General features: G+C 40.6%; 1 protein-coding gene across 1 annotated transcript in view; it reads right to left on the bottom strand.

The window, feature by feature from the left end:
• Positions 1–2,978: 2,978 nt before the first annotated feature.
• Positions 2,979–17,677, bottom strand: part of kirrel1b (kirre like nephrin family adhesion molecule 1b) — a 51,802-nt gene continuing 37,103 nt past the window's right edge. The window contains exons 6-16 of the mRNA XM_061839620.1: positions 16,156–16,306; positions 15,346–15,451; positions 15,114–15,262; positions 14,130–14,257; positions 13,108–13,234; positions 11,623–11,723; positions 9,426–9,642; positions 7,593–7,700; positions 6,442–6,569; positions 5,340–5,450; positions 2,979–3,569 (exon numbers count right to left, since the gene is read on the bottom strand). Coding sequence (XP_061695604.1) covers positions 2,979–3,569; positions 5,340–5,450; positions 6,442–6,569; positions 7,593–7,700; positions 9,426–9,642; positions 11,623–11,723; positions 13,108–13,234; positions 14,130–14,257; positions 15,114–15,262; positions 15,346–15,451; positions 16,156–16,306 — 1,917 coding nt within the window. The remainder of the gene's footprint in view (positions 3,570–5,339; positions 5,451–6,441; positions 6,570–7,592; positions 7,701–9,425; positions 9,643–11,622; positions 11,724–13,107; positions 13,235–14,129; positions 14,258–15,113; positions 15,263–15,345; positions 15,452–16,155; positions 16,307–17,677) is intronic.

Raw genomic sequence — 17,677 nt, 5'->3', positions numbered from 1 at the left:
AGCTCCAGGGAAGCCTCTGCAGCATCACTTTGATATGTTAAAACTCCACCATTGCAAGCGAGCAGGCGCTTGTTGTCCAATCTATCACATGAATGTTGTCATAAAAGGCATTTCAGTCATGGGGGGTGACTGCTGGTCTGAGGGATAGTTATGCTGTAAATTCAACATCATCCATCTCTGGCGAAAATGTTCAGTTTCAGAAATCCAACGTCCCGCACAGAAACATGGAACCTTTGGGCCGCATTTCTTTTTCTTTTCTTTCCTTTTTTTTTTAAAAAATAAAAATACAATAAAATGTTCCTTTTTTTATGCAGTTTCTCCTTCCCTCAGTTTCTGTATAAATATGAAAAAAAAAGAACTATTCTACTGTGCAGGAGATGAAAAACAAACGTTTGATACTTGAGGATCCAGGGTGTGGAGGTATTTTTTCTTTTTATTTTGTACAAACTGCCAAGTCATAAAATGGACAAAAAAGTCACCATCGAAATGCGTCGCGACTGTATAAAATTAGCGCAACTCTTTGCTACCTGTCTTAGAAGAGATGCCCCTCACTGTTTTTCTTTTTGTTGTTGTTGAGAAGCTGCCATGTTGCTACAGTGCATGGAAAGATATGTTGCTCTGTTTTTACACAAAAAGTCCAAATGAAAGCAATGAACTCTACATTAAAGCAGAACTAAAGCCCAGTTTTATTTATTTATTGCAAAACGATGTTGCATGTGCCCCAACTGGTCTAAACACAGTATACTTATTAATAATATGTCTGCGGTATAAGAATTATACAGATGAAGTTGTACATTTTCATCCATCTCAGAGGGCTGACATGTTTGGCAACATCTTGCTCTCTCGACCGAAATTAAACTTAAAAGTGTTCTCGTGCTTGCAATGCAAACGTCACATGACCAAACATAATTAAGGTCTGATTAAATGATGGTTTGAACCCAAAGCTGCCAAAATATCAAACAATCATGCTAGTTGTCGCAGCATACAGGGGCAGTCTACGAGGTGGTTTTTTAGGGTTAGATCATATGACGTTCCCAATGCAAGCGCAAGATGAGTAGGGATGTTAATTTCGGATGACAGCAGAGCAGGATAATGGCAAACATGGCAGCCCCCTGAGATGAGTTGAACATTATTAATTAATTTGTTCAATTATTATTCCATGAATGCAAAATGAACCAGAATAGTTGTGTTTTGCCTAGTGGGGGAACATCCAACTTATTCTTGCCCCCCTCAAAATTGGCTTTAGTTCTTCTTTTAGCGCATCCATTTTTTTTCACTCTCAAAATGGTCACACTTTGATCTCCACATTAGACGGAGCTGGTGGAAAATTTTTACAATTTATTGTCAAACATTTGTCTTGGATACCCACGTCCGGCCAACCCGCATCTGACCATCCGGCCATGATACCCACCTCAGACTATCTATCGCGGTTAGTGGACCCGTAACCCGGGCAATGTGCATTTTGCTGTGTGTTTCGGATACTCGCATCCAGCCAGCTCACACTGGGCCATCTGCGAAGGGTACCAGCCTGTGGGTAACCCACATCTGGCTATCTGGCGAGGACACGAGCCCATCTGTCCAGGGTACTCACGCCTGTCTACCAGTCTGGAATACCCATGTCCGGCCAACCCACATCTGGCCATCGGTCTTCGATCTCAATTGTTTAGACAGTAATTGACAATGATGATGCTGTGGCACACTAGTGCACTGTGATAGAATATCAAGGGATCTTAGGGAAATTAGCCAATTACACACTATATTACATTTCAGTAATTTGCCTGAAAATGATTAATTCTAAATATAGTTTTGTTCATTTATCTACTGTATGCCAACGACGTACAGTGACAGGCACAGCAATTAAATGCTCTTCATTTGGATGGCAGAAGGTAGAGTAAACTTGGGTATCCATTTGTTGCCATTCAAACAACAGAATAATGGCTTCCTAATAGTATTTCAGCTTTGTGTTCAATTATGATGTTCCAGATTACACACCAAACACATTTGTAAGTAAAATTAGATAGAGGTTCATTATTCAAACTGGGAACTATTTGTTGGTGGTGTGCTGTAAAATGATAATAATGTAGCATGGCCGTTAGTTCAATAAAGGTAGAGAAACACTTGTCTCAGAGTCCAGTGCAGAAGCAATAACCATCCTGCTTTCTGGATGGAATCACTGCATCCGATTTTCCGTCGTCGGCATTTGTCAGAGTCCTAGTTATTTGCCCTAAATGGCTGGCTGACTTCCATGTCTTGCAAATTTTGTGTTGATGAGTAAAGAGTGGTGGTGAGTATTTTTTTTCCAACACTAAGCTCGATTGGACTTGAGCTTTGCACCCGAGTCATCATGAGGAATTCCCTCAAAATGGCTGACATCTTGTTTAATGTTGGACATGAATCTGCAAAAACTTTTTTGCGTGTCTGGTCAAGACAGACCTGTTGACGGAATGTTATTTCGATTAGTGAAATTGGTGGTGGGAGATATCCTAGGCACCATGTTTCCTGCTAGGATTTCGCCAACAAATGGCTGCTTCACTCCAAAATGGTCGACTTCCTGTTGGATTTAGGACATGGGTGACAGACTTTTTTGTTCATCCTGTTATGATAGAACTGTTCATCAAATTTCATGTTAATGGCTAAAGAAAGGTGGAGGTAAGCTAGGTGGCTATGCAGCCTAGTCAGAGTTCAACCCCCAAATGGCCACTTTAATACAAAGTGTCTGACTTCCTATTCCATTTCGGACATATGTCCTTGAGACTTTTTCGTACATTGTATCTTGACATACATAGTCTTTTAATTTGATGTCAAATGACGAAACCGTTTTTTGGGAGCCCTAAAATATATTTTCACCAGGATAAGAGCCAAAGTTAAGGTTCCCCAAAAAGGTGATAGATTGGTCAGAAGTGGTCTTCTTGTTTGTTGATTGTAGTTAGCGCTGACTAGCATGCATATTGCTAACAACAACGCATGTGGTTTTGCCTTCACACGTGAGTTTGCATCCTCTGTGTGTGTCTCTGCGAGTGGTCAGAAGGTGGTGATGAGTACGAAAAGCGGGTGGCGGTGCCATACTTCCCGAGCTCCGCTTCTGGGCTCTGCTGGCCAGATCCCCTCCCTGGTCCCGTGGGGTACATCTCATAAGCCGGGCCCTCCTCCACGGGTGGTGCGAAGGCCACGCGATAGCTGTGGTACTGCGAGGGGTATCCATAGTTGTCGTAAGACAGCTGGGTGGTACCGTCCAGCAATCCGCATTCCCCTGGGTAGTCCCCGGGCAGATTGGGTGCAGCCTGCTGTGTGGCGGCCGTACGGGAGAGGGTGCTGAACTGGGCGTAGGTCGAGTGGGACATGCGGGAAGGTGGACGTGGGTCATAGCAGCCGGCCCGGGACCCCGGCACTCCGCTGGGGGGGACAGCGCCGGTGGGGGGCGCAGTTGTTGCAGCAGATACGGCCCCTCCACCTCCCGCACTGCTTGGGTTCGGGGAGCGGAAATCTCCTTGGTAGTGGACGGTACGTGACTGAGGGCGAGCCTCGTCGTGGGTGGTTGCTCGTACGTTGTAGTAGCCGTTTGTTGGATCCTGAAATAACAAACACAACTTTTACCCTTCTAAGAATAGGTGAATAATTGAAACCATAAACAAGTCAAATCCTGATTTGAAAGTCTTGAAAGAGTGACCGCACCCTGCAAGAGAAATGCTGGCTGGAAACCCTGATTTCGAAACCTTAACTCTGACTTCAAATCAAAACTTGAAACGTTATCTTGTCACCGGTTTTGAAAGCCTAACCCTGGCTTTAAACCTGAATTTAAAACCCTAATCCACATTTGAAACCCTAACTCAAACTAGAAACTGTAATTTGGAATCCAAATCTTTGTTTGAAATACCAATTTAAAACCCTAACCATAGACTGAAACTCTAAGGATGACTTGAAACCCTAACCCTAGTTTGAAGCCCTGACTCAAACTCCTAAACCTGACATGAAACCATAATGTGGTGGAGGCCATTTCTGGCCTTTTTTTTTTTGCTGTTGGTGGCATGCGCAAACACACATACACACTCAATTAGTCTACTCAGCAAATAGCTTCATCATTCAGTCATTTCAGTCGATAAAGCAAGATTTTTTTCTGTAAGGAATGTATGTGTTTTACGGGACTTCAGAATCAAAATGGTGATGGCCTGGCATGTGTGTCTGCGCAAGTGCGTGTGCGTGTGTGTGAACTTGCATTTAATATGAGTTTGTTAGTTACTCCTGAACAAGGCCACATGCCAATCATAATCGTGAGTGTGCCCTTGTGCAGCCAGATTGGTGTAATGACTATTTTCATTTGACTTAACCAAAGAAAAAGACCAGTTGAAACAAAACATTTCTTTTGCAATCTTGACCTGAACAAGAACATTTGTATTCTTTTTATAAACATTGCTTTCACCTCCCCTCTCAAAATTCTATCACACTAATGGAAGAAAAAAACTCTTTGATGATTTCTCTTACATCACAAAAACCTGGCATTTGGACAGGGGTGTGTTGAGCCTATTGTGGTTTTTAATAAGTTGAAACAAAAGTATAAGAATGTTTCTGGGAGGTGGATTTGCCTTACATTTTTTTTTTTTGACAAAGATTTTAGTCAGTGTCATTTGATGATGTTTTATATAAAGTGACTGTTCAGCAATGCCTGAACTTGCACATTTTTATTTATTTTTATGTTGTTTGAGTACTTCTTACTTGAGTACAGTACTTGGCTATTTGACCCACATCTGAATTTACAAGTATATTAACTTCGCCACATTCACACAAGTATTGTACTAGTGTTCATTGATGGGCATTGTGCCTTTCAAATGAGGGTAACATAAAACCTAAATCCTGGTTTGAAAGCCCCTTTCAATCTTGAATTCCTAATATTTGTTTCAAACCCTAATTTCTAACCCTACCCCGAGTTTGAAGACCCAACTTGAAACCTTAGCCTTGGCTGGAAACCTTAATATCAAATCCTAAATCTAGTTCAAAATCTTAATTTGAAATCCTAACCTGAGTTCTAAACCCTAACATTAAACTGCAACCCTGATATGAAACCGTAATTATGTCTGAAATCCCAAATTAGAAATACTGGCCCATGTTTGAACCCCGAATTGTCAACTCTAACCCAAGTTTGGAAAATCAAATTGAAACCCTAACACTGGGTTGAAACTCTAAATCTAACTTGATGACCCAGTTTGAAATCTTAACTCGAAACCCAAACTCTGTCTTGAAAACTTAAACTAAATCCCCAACCCTAACTTGGAACCAAAACGCTACTTTGAAGGCCTAACTTGAAACCCTCTAACCCCGTGTGCGAAAGCTCCGCGCTGGCTGACCTTAAGCTCGTACTCGTCCCGCGTGTCGCTCTCATTGCGCACGTCCTGCTTGAGGTCCATTTCGTCTTTGAAGGGCTGAGTGGATGGAGAGAGGGAGACAGAGGGCAGAAACTAAACCGTCAAACAACAAAACATACAGACAGACGGAGGGAGAGAAGGAGGGAGGGACGGCGAGAAAGGAGGAACAGAGGGAGGAGAAGAAAGTTGCAACTTTTATTCATTTAGCTCATGGACTTGTTGCCCGATTGATTTATTGTAAAGATAACGAAAGGATGAGAAAACAATTTCACGTATACATGATATTTTCTTTTTTTTTTTAAACCCGCATTTAATTATAAATATATTTTTTAAATGAATTACTATAATATATTATTCTAAACATTTTATTTTACCATAATTATTTATTTAGTAATTTTTACAAATTAATTTCCAATTAAATAATTTTTTAAATAGAAAATACTTATAGTAAAATAATTAAAGACTCTGAGTCAAAAAAACAATCATACATAGTTACCATTACTACTTATTGCACTAAATCAGTGATGATTATTTTTAAAATTAAAAAAGTTACAAACATATTCAACATTTTCAATAATGTTATTAAACAATTCCGTAATTAAGCATACCTTAATCATAACATTTTACAATCAACGTGAACATATTTCACATATTTCACATGCATGTATTAAATTGTATTTTTTAAAATAGTACTGTCATTTAAAGTTACCATAAAAATTACCATACACATTTTCTCATTTATTTATATTGATTTATTTCATTAAATAACTGGTTAAATAATTCATTGTAAGTTATAGAATAGAATATTTTAGTATGGTAATTGGTGAATTAGTCACAGTTAAATTAATTTCAAATTAAAAATGACAATATATTATTTAATGATTACCAAAATATTTTTCAGACATTAAAATATTCAATGTTTTTTGTAGAGAGTAACCAATCTACTAATGAGCTGGCCAAGCTGTCTTGAAAAACGCAAAAAAAAATCAGACGAAACACACAAACATTTGCCCAGGTCTGGTGCAGCCTCTTCGTCGGAGTGAGCGTATGAGGTTTGTACTAATCAACGTGCATTTGTACTCACAGAGTACATGGCCTTGACCATGCGCGTGGCCGTGGAGACGTTGGCTCCCTCCTCCTCCAGATTATGCGTCTCCTTGTTGACCGTCTCCACTTTGATATCGGCTTTACCCAGCGTCACTCCTCGGTGACCTGGAAGGAAGTTGCAAGTCTCACCAACGAGGCTACGCAAGATTATTCTCCACATTGAGGTTCCCCGAGCCTACAAAGCCAAGTGAGCTAAAATGGTTGTTGACAGGAGGAAGATGCTAATGTTCATTTGACTGATCCTCAAGGCTCTTTTGAAACTACTTAATTAATTAAATGTTTTTTGCGGAACTGACCAATGACATCGTTGATCGGATGGGCAAATTTCGACAAAGCCGATCTGCCAATCAGCTCATTAGCGTCCAATATTGCTGTAAAATCTATTGAAAACCTAAAATGACACCATGATTTGGAAACCTGAATCTAGTCCCAAATTAGAAACTCCAAACAAAAAACACCAATTTAACAGCCCGCATTTCTCAAACAATTTAAACTCATCCAGCATTATAATATTCACAAAATTCATGACATCTTGGGAAATCCACTTTTCCACGTTCCCAAAATTCCAACTATTTCCACAAGTTTACATTTGGTATCTCAAGAAATAAAAATTTTCAATTCAACTATTCCAACTTCAAACTGTACAGCTCATTCAAATCATCTTGAAAAGTATTTTTCACATCCTTCAAATTCTTGCATTTTTTTTAATCAGTCCACATTCTCCATGATAAAATACCCAAATTAATGGACGCATTTATAAAAAAAAATGTACCTCTATCAGTTCAGCTTTTTCAGTCTCAAAATCATTTTTCCCATGTTTTGAATACTTGCACAGCATTTCAGCAGTCAACTCTTTCGCATTCACACAGAATTTCTTCAGAAACTGCACTCTGCAGTCGAAACTGGCATCTTGTGGAAAACGTTCATCCTTTCAAGGCTTACCTTGTCTTCAGCTACTTTCTTTATCTGGCGTATCAAAGATTAGAGTAAGAATAATAAGAGGGAGCCACGTGGGCGTTCGGTGGCAGTTTTCTCCTGTTCATGAATATTCACGAGTTTAATTTGAATAAAACTCTAAAGCGGACGGTGCATGCCACAGAAGCGGAGTCAAAGATACGAGTTACTCACTGCCTTTGCGTTGGCGGTAGAGGAAGAAGCCAAGAACCAGGAGCAGCATGAGCAGGAGGATGGACGAGCCCACCGTCCCCCCGGCGATGATGCCCACCGGGACAATGTCTGAAAGGCATGCGGAAATCAATTAAACACTGACATCCACGTCTCTAGAAACAGAGAAGAAATCCAACAAGTTATGTATCTAGGTGGTACCGAAGGGCCATGACAAAAAGTAACTGCCTTTCTATTCAGGATTGTTTGTGGGTCAAGTTAAAAAGATTGGCTTTGAAAGCAGAACTCACACCAAGGTGATACCGTGGGCCAAACGTATTTAAAACCACAAAGAGAGAGAGAAAAATCAAAAAGGTTTTGAACTAAAGTGGGTCATTGGAAAGAGGCTACATTTAAAATAGAAATCCAACCGGTATTGCATTAAAGTGCTATGTGTCAACTAAATTAGCCAAAAAAAAAACCAGAACTCCAACAGATTTTCCTCTAAGATAAAACCAATGGGTCAACGCACTAATCAAAAAATATCAATTCAAAAGGTTTTCCACAAAAGTCTTACCATGGGTCACCCAAAAAAGGATTGAGAAATAGAAATCTAGCAGTTCGTTTGCACTAATGGGATAACATTTGTAAACAAAAAATAAAACAAAAAAAATACAGGTTTGACCTTCGGTGTTGCTATGGGTTAACCCCAAATATCATTTAAAAACGAAAATCTGACTTTATTTTGCACCAAGATGATAGCATGGGCCAAGCCACTACAATTAACTTTAAACGAGAAGCCCAACAGGTTTTTCACTAAGTTCACACGATGAGTCAACCCCAAACGTGTAATTAAAAACTACAAATTCCAATGGGTATTTTTTTACAAGGTAATAACATGGCTCATCCCAATGAAATTGACTTAAAAAAGGGATCTATTAGTGTAGCACAAAGGTAATAGCATGGGTCAACCTAATCTATTGTACAGTCATTACCTACAATTAGAAATCCAAAAAATGTTTACACTAAATTGATCCAGTGGGTCAACCTAAACAAATGAACATAACATTTGCAGTCACTGTGATTTGACGGGCGCGAAAAAGAAAATAAACCGCTGGTAAAGGCTACAGGCCCTGTACACAGAAGCGTGTTGCAGCCACACGTTAACCTACGTAAACATCACTGTGACCGTTTTTTTTTTCTTAGATATGCATTGGACTCATTTGAGAACGATATATATATATATATATATATACAAACATTTGTCGTGGAAAGGTTTACCGAAGTTTAACGTGTGGCTGAATCATGTTTCTGTGTACATTGGAGACGACTATCTGTCGTTATGTTTTTTTTTAAACACGTTGTTCTCAAATGACCCAACTTGGCATAATAAATACTTCTTGGGAATCTGAGATTGAGAAGAATAATTTCTACCTGAAATGAAGTGATCGCGACACAGGCGTGTGCGTATTTTGGTTGGGCACCATCCATCACGTTTAATTGCCGAAATCCATTGACCTTTTCTAGTCTTTTCAGCTGGTATTCTATAGAATGACCTCTTTGAATATCTGTCTCATCTGTTGTAAGAATCAACAGCACAGCAAGTCCGGGCATTGTGAATATTCTGCTCTGGTTCAATGTGCCCCACACTGTTGAGCAGCTCTTTTTGACCGCCAATATGGCGCTGTGAAAATGGTAACGTCACATGCACAAGCTCTATAGCCTGGGTTGGTCTGATTTGGAAAGGGCACTTGAATGCAAATATGTTTCAGTGTGGACAGGTAACGGAGCCAAAGGTTCATTGAAAACCTTGCAGAAAAAAGGAGACAAAATTGCCTTTTTGTTGCGTTTCCGTACCAGTCTCCTCCAAGGTGATGATCATGGTGCGGGGCCCAAAGGAGTTCCAGGCGGTACAGTTGTATGGCGAGTGGAAGTCTGATTCCATGACATTGTTGATGGTGAGCGTGGAGAGGACGGCCCCGCCTTGTAATGGCGGCTTGCTCTGTTCTACCGTGTAGCGCTCCATCAGCGTGCCTTTCTCCTTCTCCCAGACGTTCTCCTTCCACGCCCACACCTACAACGCACATGCGTCACTGAAGTTTTATGGGCCTTGTCACCTCGCCAGATTTGCACCGATGCAATTGATTATGGCACAACGGCCCGACTAGAAATCAGGATATCATTTGAGATATTCTCACTAAATGTATATCAGAAGAGGATCGCGTTGTAATTGAAAGCAGGACCATTGTTTCATAACTGGAGTGAAATAGGTCGTCATGGTTGCAGTTTTATTGTATCACTTTGAAGTATGCATCAATCGGAATTGAAAAGAATTGTATCATAATTAGAATGAATATCCCACTGTGATTCTGTAACTGCATCACATCGCAGTTGGACTTTGTACTATAATTGGTGTGAATAGGAGCGGACTGCCTCGTAAACAAAAGTTAGCCATATTACATCCTAATTAGAGTCAATCGTATGTCATCACATCAGAGATGGAGTGAATCTTATTCTATTGCATCGTAACTCGTGTGACGCTTATCACTTCCCGACGCAATTCGACTCGATTGTATCGCAAATGGAGCAACTCGTGTTGTGATTGGAGTAAATCAGATTGAACAATAGTTGCAGTAAATTATATGGTATTGCATTGTACTTGGAGTGAGTCATTGGACCTCATTATTATTGGAATCAATTATATTGTAAATGGACTGAATGCTATCACAAAGTAGCACATTAAAATTTTAGTAAATCGTATTGCATCACAACATAAGTAGATTTGATCATATTGAATCTGAATTTCAAGTGGATTGTATCATATACAATAGTATCATAATTGCAGTGAAGCCCATTTTCACATTTGTCATTGCAATTCGATTTAAGTGGAGCAAATCATGTTGTGATTGGAGCGAATTATTTTGTACAATAATTGGTGTGAATCGTATGGGCTCACATGTCGCATTGTAACTGAAGTCAATCACATCGTGATTGGAGAGAATAGCATTGTAATTGGAGTGAATTGCATCGTAATCAGGGTGTATTGTTTGCATCCCATCATAAATGGAGTGAATCACACCACAAACGGAGGTAATGGCGATAATGGTGTCATATTGTAATTGAAATCTCCGACAGCACCCTTGCCCCCCCCACTCCCGGCTCTGTCACTGCCTCTGGCAATTGGAGTGAAATATATCGCATTGCAATTTGGGTGTATCGCGTTGCATCATAAGCAAAGTGAATCATTTCCTAACTGGAGGTGGGAAAAGACATCCTTGGTGTCGTCTAAAATGAAGGACATATCGTTGGCAAAAATTAGACAAGTCCAGAAAAAGACCGTTCACCACATTGCTTAAAGTGTGCTGTAACTGAGATTGCAACGGCTAAAACAGAACTGAAATGTGATTAGTCATGCCTTACATTAGCGATAGTCACTTCCATTGCGTAAATTCCTGCAGATTTACTCTCTTTATGGAGAATAATGTGCACACAGATGGATTTATTTAGGACGATCTAGCAAAGCGCACAGAGACACACTCACACACAAAACACACCCACCACACACACACTCCATTTTTTATAAGTCCTTGTGTCTGTGCATTAAGCCGCGACTCTAATGTCGTATCACATTATACGCTCACAGCTCCCAGGCCATGCGGCGGGGGTTCTGAAGCCTCCTAAAAGCTCTGATTTCTGTCATGTCGGCGCAGCAAAAATTGGATAATTGCCGCTGAGGGGTGCAGCCGAAACGTCGTTTTTTTTTGGGTGCAAGTGTTCACACGCATGCAGGCTTTGAAATGAGCCTTCACTTTGTGCTCGAAATGTAGTTCCAATCAAGTGTGATTTGAAGAGAAAACAATAAGGTTAACATATTCCTTCAAAGAAAAAACTCACGCTGAAGACGCAAAAGAAGAGAAAAAAAAAACACTCCAATGCAAAATCAGTAGAGCTGGCATGAAACTTTGAGCAGTCGACTGGATTCTTTTGGCAGGAATTACTTTTTGTGCTGTCAAAAGACGTAAATGAGGGATTGATTCAGCGTGAATGAACTTACAATCTTGTCCGGTGGGGGTGTGCTGGCAATGTAGCACTTGATCTCGCCTCGCTCGCCTCTGACAGCGTACTGGACTGGATCACTGGAGATTATGGGTGGGCCTGGACAGGGCAAGATAAAACACAAATTAATTGCAAAAAGGTAGGAAGATGGCTCAGATAGGTGGAAAGGAAACTTTCCAATTATTCAGCCTCAGACTCACCCTGTGAGTCATGATTTTTATTTGTATAGACAATAATGAACGACTTCTGAATCAGAATCGAATTGCAACTATTTGCATTGTTCTGAAACAAACACATGACATAGTCCAAAAAAATGAAAAATACAAAACTTAAAAACTATCTATTAAACCGGGAAGGGAGTACATCAGCACATTTTGCCTGATTTTCCTCCCTCTGGAAAGGTTTTTCTTTCTATTTTATAATGGCTTACTTTAACTAGGATCCTTCAACATAACGCAAACAAAAATATAACCCAGGTTTGTGTTCCCCTCTAGGTGCTGTATATGCTCAGTAGCTGGGTCCAGCTCCCCCCTCACTAGCTATCCATCCATTTTCTTCACTGCTTATCCTCACAACGGTCATGGGGAGTGCTGGAGCCTATCCCAGCTGTCAATGGGCAGGATGCGGGGTAGACCCTGAACTGGTTGCCAGCCAATCGCAGGGCACATAGAGACAGACAACAGTCACACTCACAATCACACCAAGGGGCAATTCTGAGGGTCCAATTAATGTTGCATGTTTTTGGAATGTTGGATGAAACCGGAGTGCCCGGAGGGAACCCACGCAGGCACGGAGAGAACATGCAAACTCCATAGAGGCGGGTCCAGGATTGAACCGGGGACCTCAGAACTGTGAGGCCAACGTTTTACCAGCTGATCCACCGTGCCGCCTCCTCACTAGCTAGCTCTCTGGCTAGCTAGCCAGCTAGCCACTGCAATCTGGCACTCTGTATTGAATAAAATTCATCTCATTCATTCTGCCACAGTCACCGTCGACCTCAGAGATGGCTCCTTTTTTGGCTACAGTTGTGGTACTGCTACGAATATTAGTGCAATTCCTCAAGCTAGGCAATCGGACGCCTGCTTCTGCAGAGATCCTGGTGCTCACATATGCATAAAATATGTGGAGTAAATCAAAATGGTCTCGGCCATAAACAAAGGCCAAATATGGCATGGAAGTAGTTGCAGTTATTTGTCAGAAAAAAAGAGTAATATGTTGTTCTTTCATATTTTGTGATTAAAATCTGAAAATTCAGATTTTGTGTTCATTTTTTTAAATTTCATTTAGAAGGAATCAAATGCGATCAAATCCAAGTCACCACTCATTCATAAACAGCCCTAATAGTTCGGTTAGTAGTTCAATGGGTAGATAGATACAGATCCAAGATAAGTAAGTACAAGTAGATAGTTGTAAGTCAACCGGTGAGTAGGTAAAAAGGAAAGTGAGTAGATAGTGATACATGGCCAGGTCGATGGCAACTCACCATTGACTGTGAGCGTCACTTCAGTCTCTCCCACGCCGATGCGCGGCACGATGGCCTTGCACACGTACTGGCCGGCGTCCGCCTGGCTCACTGACTTCAAGTACAGCTGGTTGTTGTTACTAAGCACCTGGACACACATCGACATGGACACATAAACAGAGACGTACACAAGCATAGACTCGAGTAAATAGCAGAGTCTGCTTGGGAGGCGTAGCTGAGCCAGACAGGGTGAGCGAGAGCAGCATATTTAATTCATAAAACATGTTGATTTACTCAGCAGGCTCCATTAGCTTTTTTTTCTCCTGGAGCTTTCTCTTAAACTGTTGGGCATGAATTAAAGATTTAGGACACGGAGAGTCTTTCTACAAAGTGTCTACTTTACAACTAAGCAAACATTTATGAAGTCAAGCTTTTTTTTTTAAGCACCGATGCATGAGTTTCTGGAGAATTACCCAGTGATATGGGTATCCCCTTGGTGTGGCTGTCCAACTGTATAACGTTGTTGCCTTTTTACAATAAACAGGAGTGTCCGAATTTACTGTAGAATTGTTCAACTTCAGTGTAGTATCATATTTTACTATAATATGCCAGGTAGCACTGAGCTCTACCGGGAAGGACTGTAGCGTAATAAAAAGGAAGAAGAGACAGAGCAAGTTCCTCAGGAAACTCAAGTACCATTGAATATACTGTAGGTAGCTTTGTAGACAGGCTGGGTGGCAGGTAAATAGCAATGTACAAAGTCAGAATTTAATTCATAAGCAGATATTTCGGGAGATTAAAACGAATATTATAAAAAAGTAGGAAGATACATAGGTAGGAAGTCAGGCCAGATGGTAAGGAAACTGACATGTATGTGAGAATGTACATTATGTATGTAGATGCGTTAGGTTGGGAGTTAAGCATGCATTTGTAATTAGTAAGAAGTCAGGCTGTAAAATTAGCTGGTAAAGTATTTTGTGATAGCAGGTAACTGGGAGGTATTTCATGAGGTAGCTAGGTAGAATGGTAGGTCAATTTCTCACCATGTTGGAGCCTTTCTTGGTCCAGGTGAGGGTAAGTGGAGGGTTTCCAGACCACTTGCAGTTCAGGGTGACGTCCGAGTTGACGTCCACTGCAATGGGCCGGGGTTCTACCACCAAGATGGGTCCAACTGAAACAGTATTCAAGAAATAACTTCAACTCAAAGTAAAAAGATGGTTCCCTGTCTCCCATCCTCCTTTCTTCCACGTGCCATCAAGTCTTCAGGAAAGGTACAAATGATGCTAAATCTTCATTTATCCAATCCATTAGTCATTTATGCTGTATCTTTTTCCGTTGTTTTCAATTTGTAAACTGTAGTTATTCTCTAAAAAATGTCTTTTTTTTTTTTTGGTTAATGTTCTTTGCTGCCTGGGATGGATTAATTGTGTTTTCACAATTTATTATGCAAAATATTGTCTCAAATTGAGGTAAATATGTAATAGCTACGTAGGCAGCTATGTAGGTCATGAATCTGGCCAAGCTGCTCCATGCAGCACATTACATGAGCTATATTGTAAAGGCGAATTTGCTAAAATGTTATTTTCTTTCTAAACAGAAGTAAAATACATGCATACTGTATATTTATTTCTACATATATGATCTGTTCCCCAGGAGGAAGTGCTTTGACCCGTTTTAGCAGTTGTGGATGTAGGTTTGCAAGTACCAGATTTGTAAGACCGCTTGGTAAATTGGTAAAATATACAGTACTGTATGTACAATACACAGGATGATTTGTTATTTGGAGATATTTCAATAAGTAGGAAAACAAAGAAACTGGGATTTTGTTAAATAGGTAGGTAGCCAATAGAGCTCATAGTAGAAGTAAGGGAATTTATTACGTAAAAAAAAAAAAAAAATGCGCCACTGCGCGGAGTCCAAAGTTGAAATGCAGCTGTTTTACTGATTCTTTAACCTCTCACAATAGGAACTCCAACGCCTGATAATATGGATTCACAGGATACAAAGACCACGTCTTTCGTACTTACAGTGTACATCTACCAGGATGCTAACATTGGTGCTGCCAACCGCGTTGAAGACCTGGCAGGACACAGGTTCGGTGAAGAAGGAGTGGTCGGCTGTGGTGGCAAATACGCTCTCTCGGGCGCCCTCTAGCAGCACGCCACCCTTCGCCCACCTAGCGGAGATGCGGTAGAGGTAATGTTTAATTAATCTATTTGACAAATTATGTCAGAGGCCCCGTGTTAAAGTGATGCGGACCTGTAGCCCATAATGGGCGGGTTGGCGGTGGCTTGGCAGGTGAAGGTGACCCTCTCGCCCTCCAGAACCGAGCGTGGTTCAATAGACAACGTCACCGTCGGTGGATCTGTACACAGCAGCAAATATTGAGGACAATTAGTACTAGGTCGTATAAGCATTGGTGTTGCTTACGCATCAGGTTTGGCAGCACTAAACAACTGATCTTCATTAAAATTATGAGCATGGATTTCGCTAAAGTGGCAGGTCTATCAGAACTTGGCCTTGAGTAAGTTACGATCAGTTTTAAAAGAAATGGGGAAAATATTCAAGAAAAGCCAATTAAGGAAATTTGATCAGAATTGAACAATGCAATTGGTCTACAGTAAAGTTTAGATCAGTTAAACTCACAGCTTCATCAGAACTGGATGACACGTCTGCGATAACTTGCATGGATGTTGCTAAAGCAGCAGTCTTATCAGAACTAAGCCATGTCTTGATAAAATTTACAAACATATACAGTATGTGAGCAGCAGTTTGATCAAAACTGGGCCTTCATAAGCAATATCAGAATTTATGTTAGCAGCGTGTGTTAGCACAAAGCTAGCAGACTTTGGTGAGGCAAAGTTATGTGATTTGGTGAAATAGTGTAATTATTTTCAAGAATGTTTAGTTTGACAGAAAATGTCAACTTTTAGCAGCAATGAATAGGATGCCTCGGACAAAGAATTTAGCCAAATAGCTTGTATCTGGAGAAAATTGTTAGGTCACTCGTATCTCAATGTGCCCCACTGTATTATCATGGATGTTTGTGGCAGTTTTATAAGAACCTACGGTGCACGTTGAGCATGACGTTGGCCCTTTTGCCCATGGGGACAGCTGGGTTGCTGGCCACACAGGTGAAGTTGCTGTGACTGTCGGTGTCCAACGGCACGATGGGCAGGTAGCTTCTGGTGGTCACCCTCTTACGGTCAGGCAGCACCTCCTGTCACAACAGGAATATTTACATACCCTGTATATACACACACACACATATATATATATATATATATATATACATAGCATTTGCACAATATACAATAAACTGCGGTGGCACGGTGTAGCAGCTGTAGAAAGTTGGTCTCACAATTCTGAGTACCCAGGTTCAATCCCAGCCCTCCCGGTGAGGAGTTTGCATGTTCTCCCCGTGCTTGCATGGGTTTTCTCCAGGCAATTCGTTTTCCTCCCACCACTCAAAAACATGCATTTATTGAAGACTCTAAATTGCCCTTAGATGTGATTTTGAGTGCAACTGTTGTCTGTCTCCATGTGCCCTATGATTGGCTGGCAACAGGTTCAGGGTGTACCCTGCCTCCTGCTCTTTGACAGCTGTAATAAGCTCCAGCATTCCCGTGACCCTTGTAAGGATAAATGGCTAAGAAAATGGATGGATGGCTATATATATGTTCTTATGTGTAAAAAGAACAACAATGTGATATGCATGGGTGCGAGAAGATGTCAAAACATGTGCGTTGGAGTATGTGAGTCAGTGTCTGCAGCTGCGTGTGCATATGTGAGCCGGCGCGTTTGCGGCAGAGCTCCCAGGCATGATTTCACATGTGAAGTTGAGAGAGAGAGAGAGAGAGAGAGAGAGAGAGAGAGAGAGAGAGAGAGAGAGAGAGAGAGAGAGAGAGAATTGCAAAGGTGGGAGAAGAAGGGCAAAGTGTTCACATAATGCAAATGATGACATTTAAAAGGTTAGGGACATCCCCACTTGTTAACCAGATTATGAAAACATGCTTGTTACAGAAACACATAGATTATTTCAGGTTGACTGAAGACCTTAAACTGTCTTTAGTGATTATGACATCACGTACGCTTGGTTCACTGGGAACACGATTGGTTACGTATGTCAAAACATGGTTATGTCTGTCAAAAAGTAACAATGCTCGTTTCAAAAACAGATGAAATTGTTGTTAATGATTATAATGTTTAATATGTTACAAAAACATACATGGTACAAAAGAACATTATAAAAGTCTTTTGAAAAACCACTGCTGTTAAAAAATACGTACGTTATGTTGACTAATTGCTCCTCTGTTGTATCGCAGTTCACCTATTGCAGAGTCAGAGTTGTGGAATTTTCTTTCAATATACGATATATATGTATATATGTGTATATATATATATATATATATATATATATATATATATATAAGATTCAGAAATCACATCAGTGGATAGTGGTTTTGTTGAATGGAGCGAGCTGCCAGCATTTAATGAGTATTAAAGCCCAACTGACACCAAAAGCATGATTTTTGGTATGTTTTTAATTTTTTAAACAAGGCAGTCCGAATGGACCCATCTGTTTTTTCAC

Source organism: Syngnathoides biaculeatus, chromosome 13 (genome assembly GCF_019802595.1).
Source record: "Syngnathoides biaculeatus isolate LvHL_M chromosome 13, ASM1980259v1, whole genome shotgun sequence".
Taxonomy (NCBI): Eukaryota; Metazoa; Chordata; class Actinopteri; order Syngnathiformes; family Syngnathidae; genus Syngnathoides; species Syngnathoides biaculeatus.
This window is presented reverse-complemented; position numbering and strand designations above follow the sequence as displayed.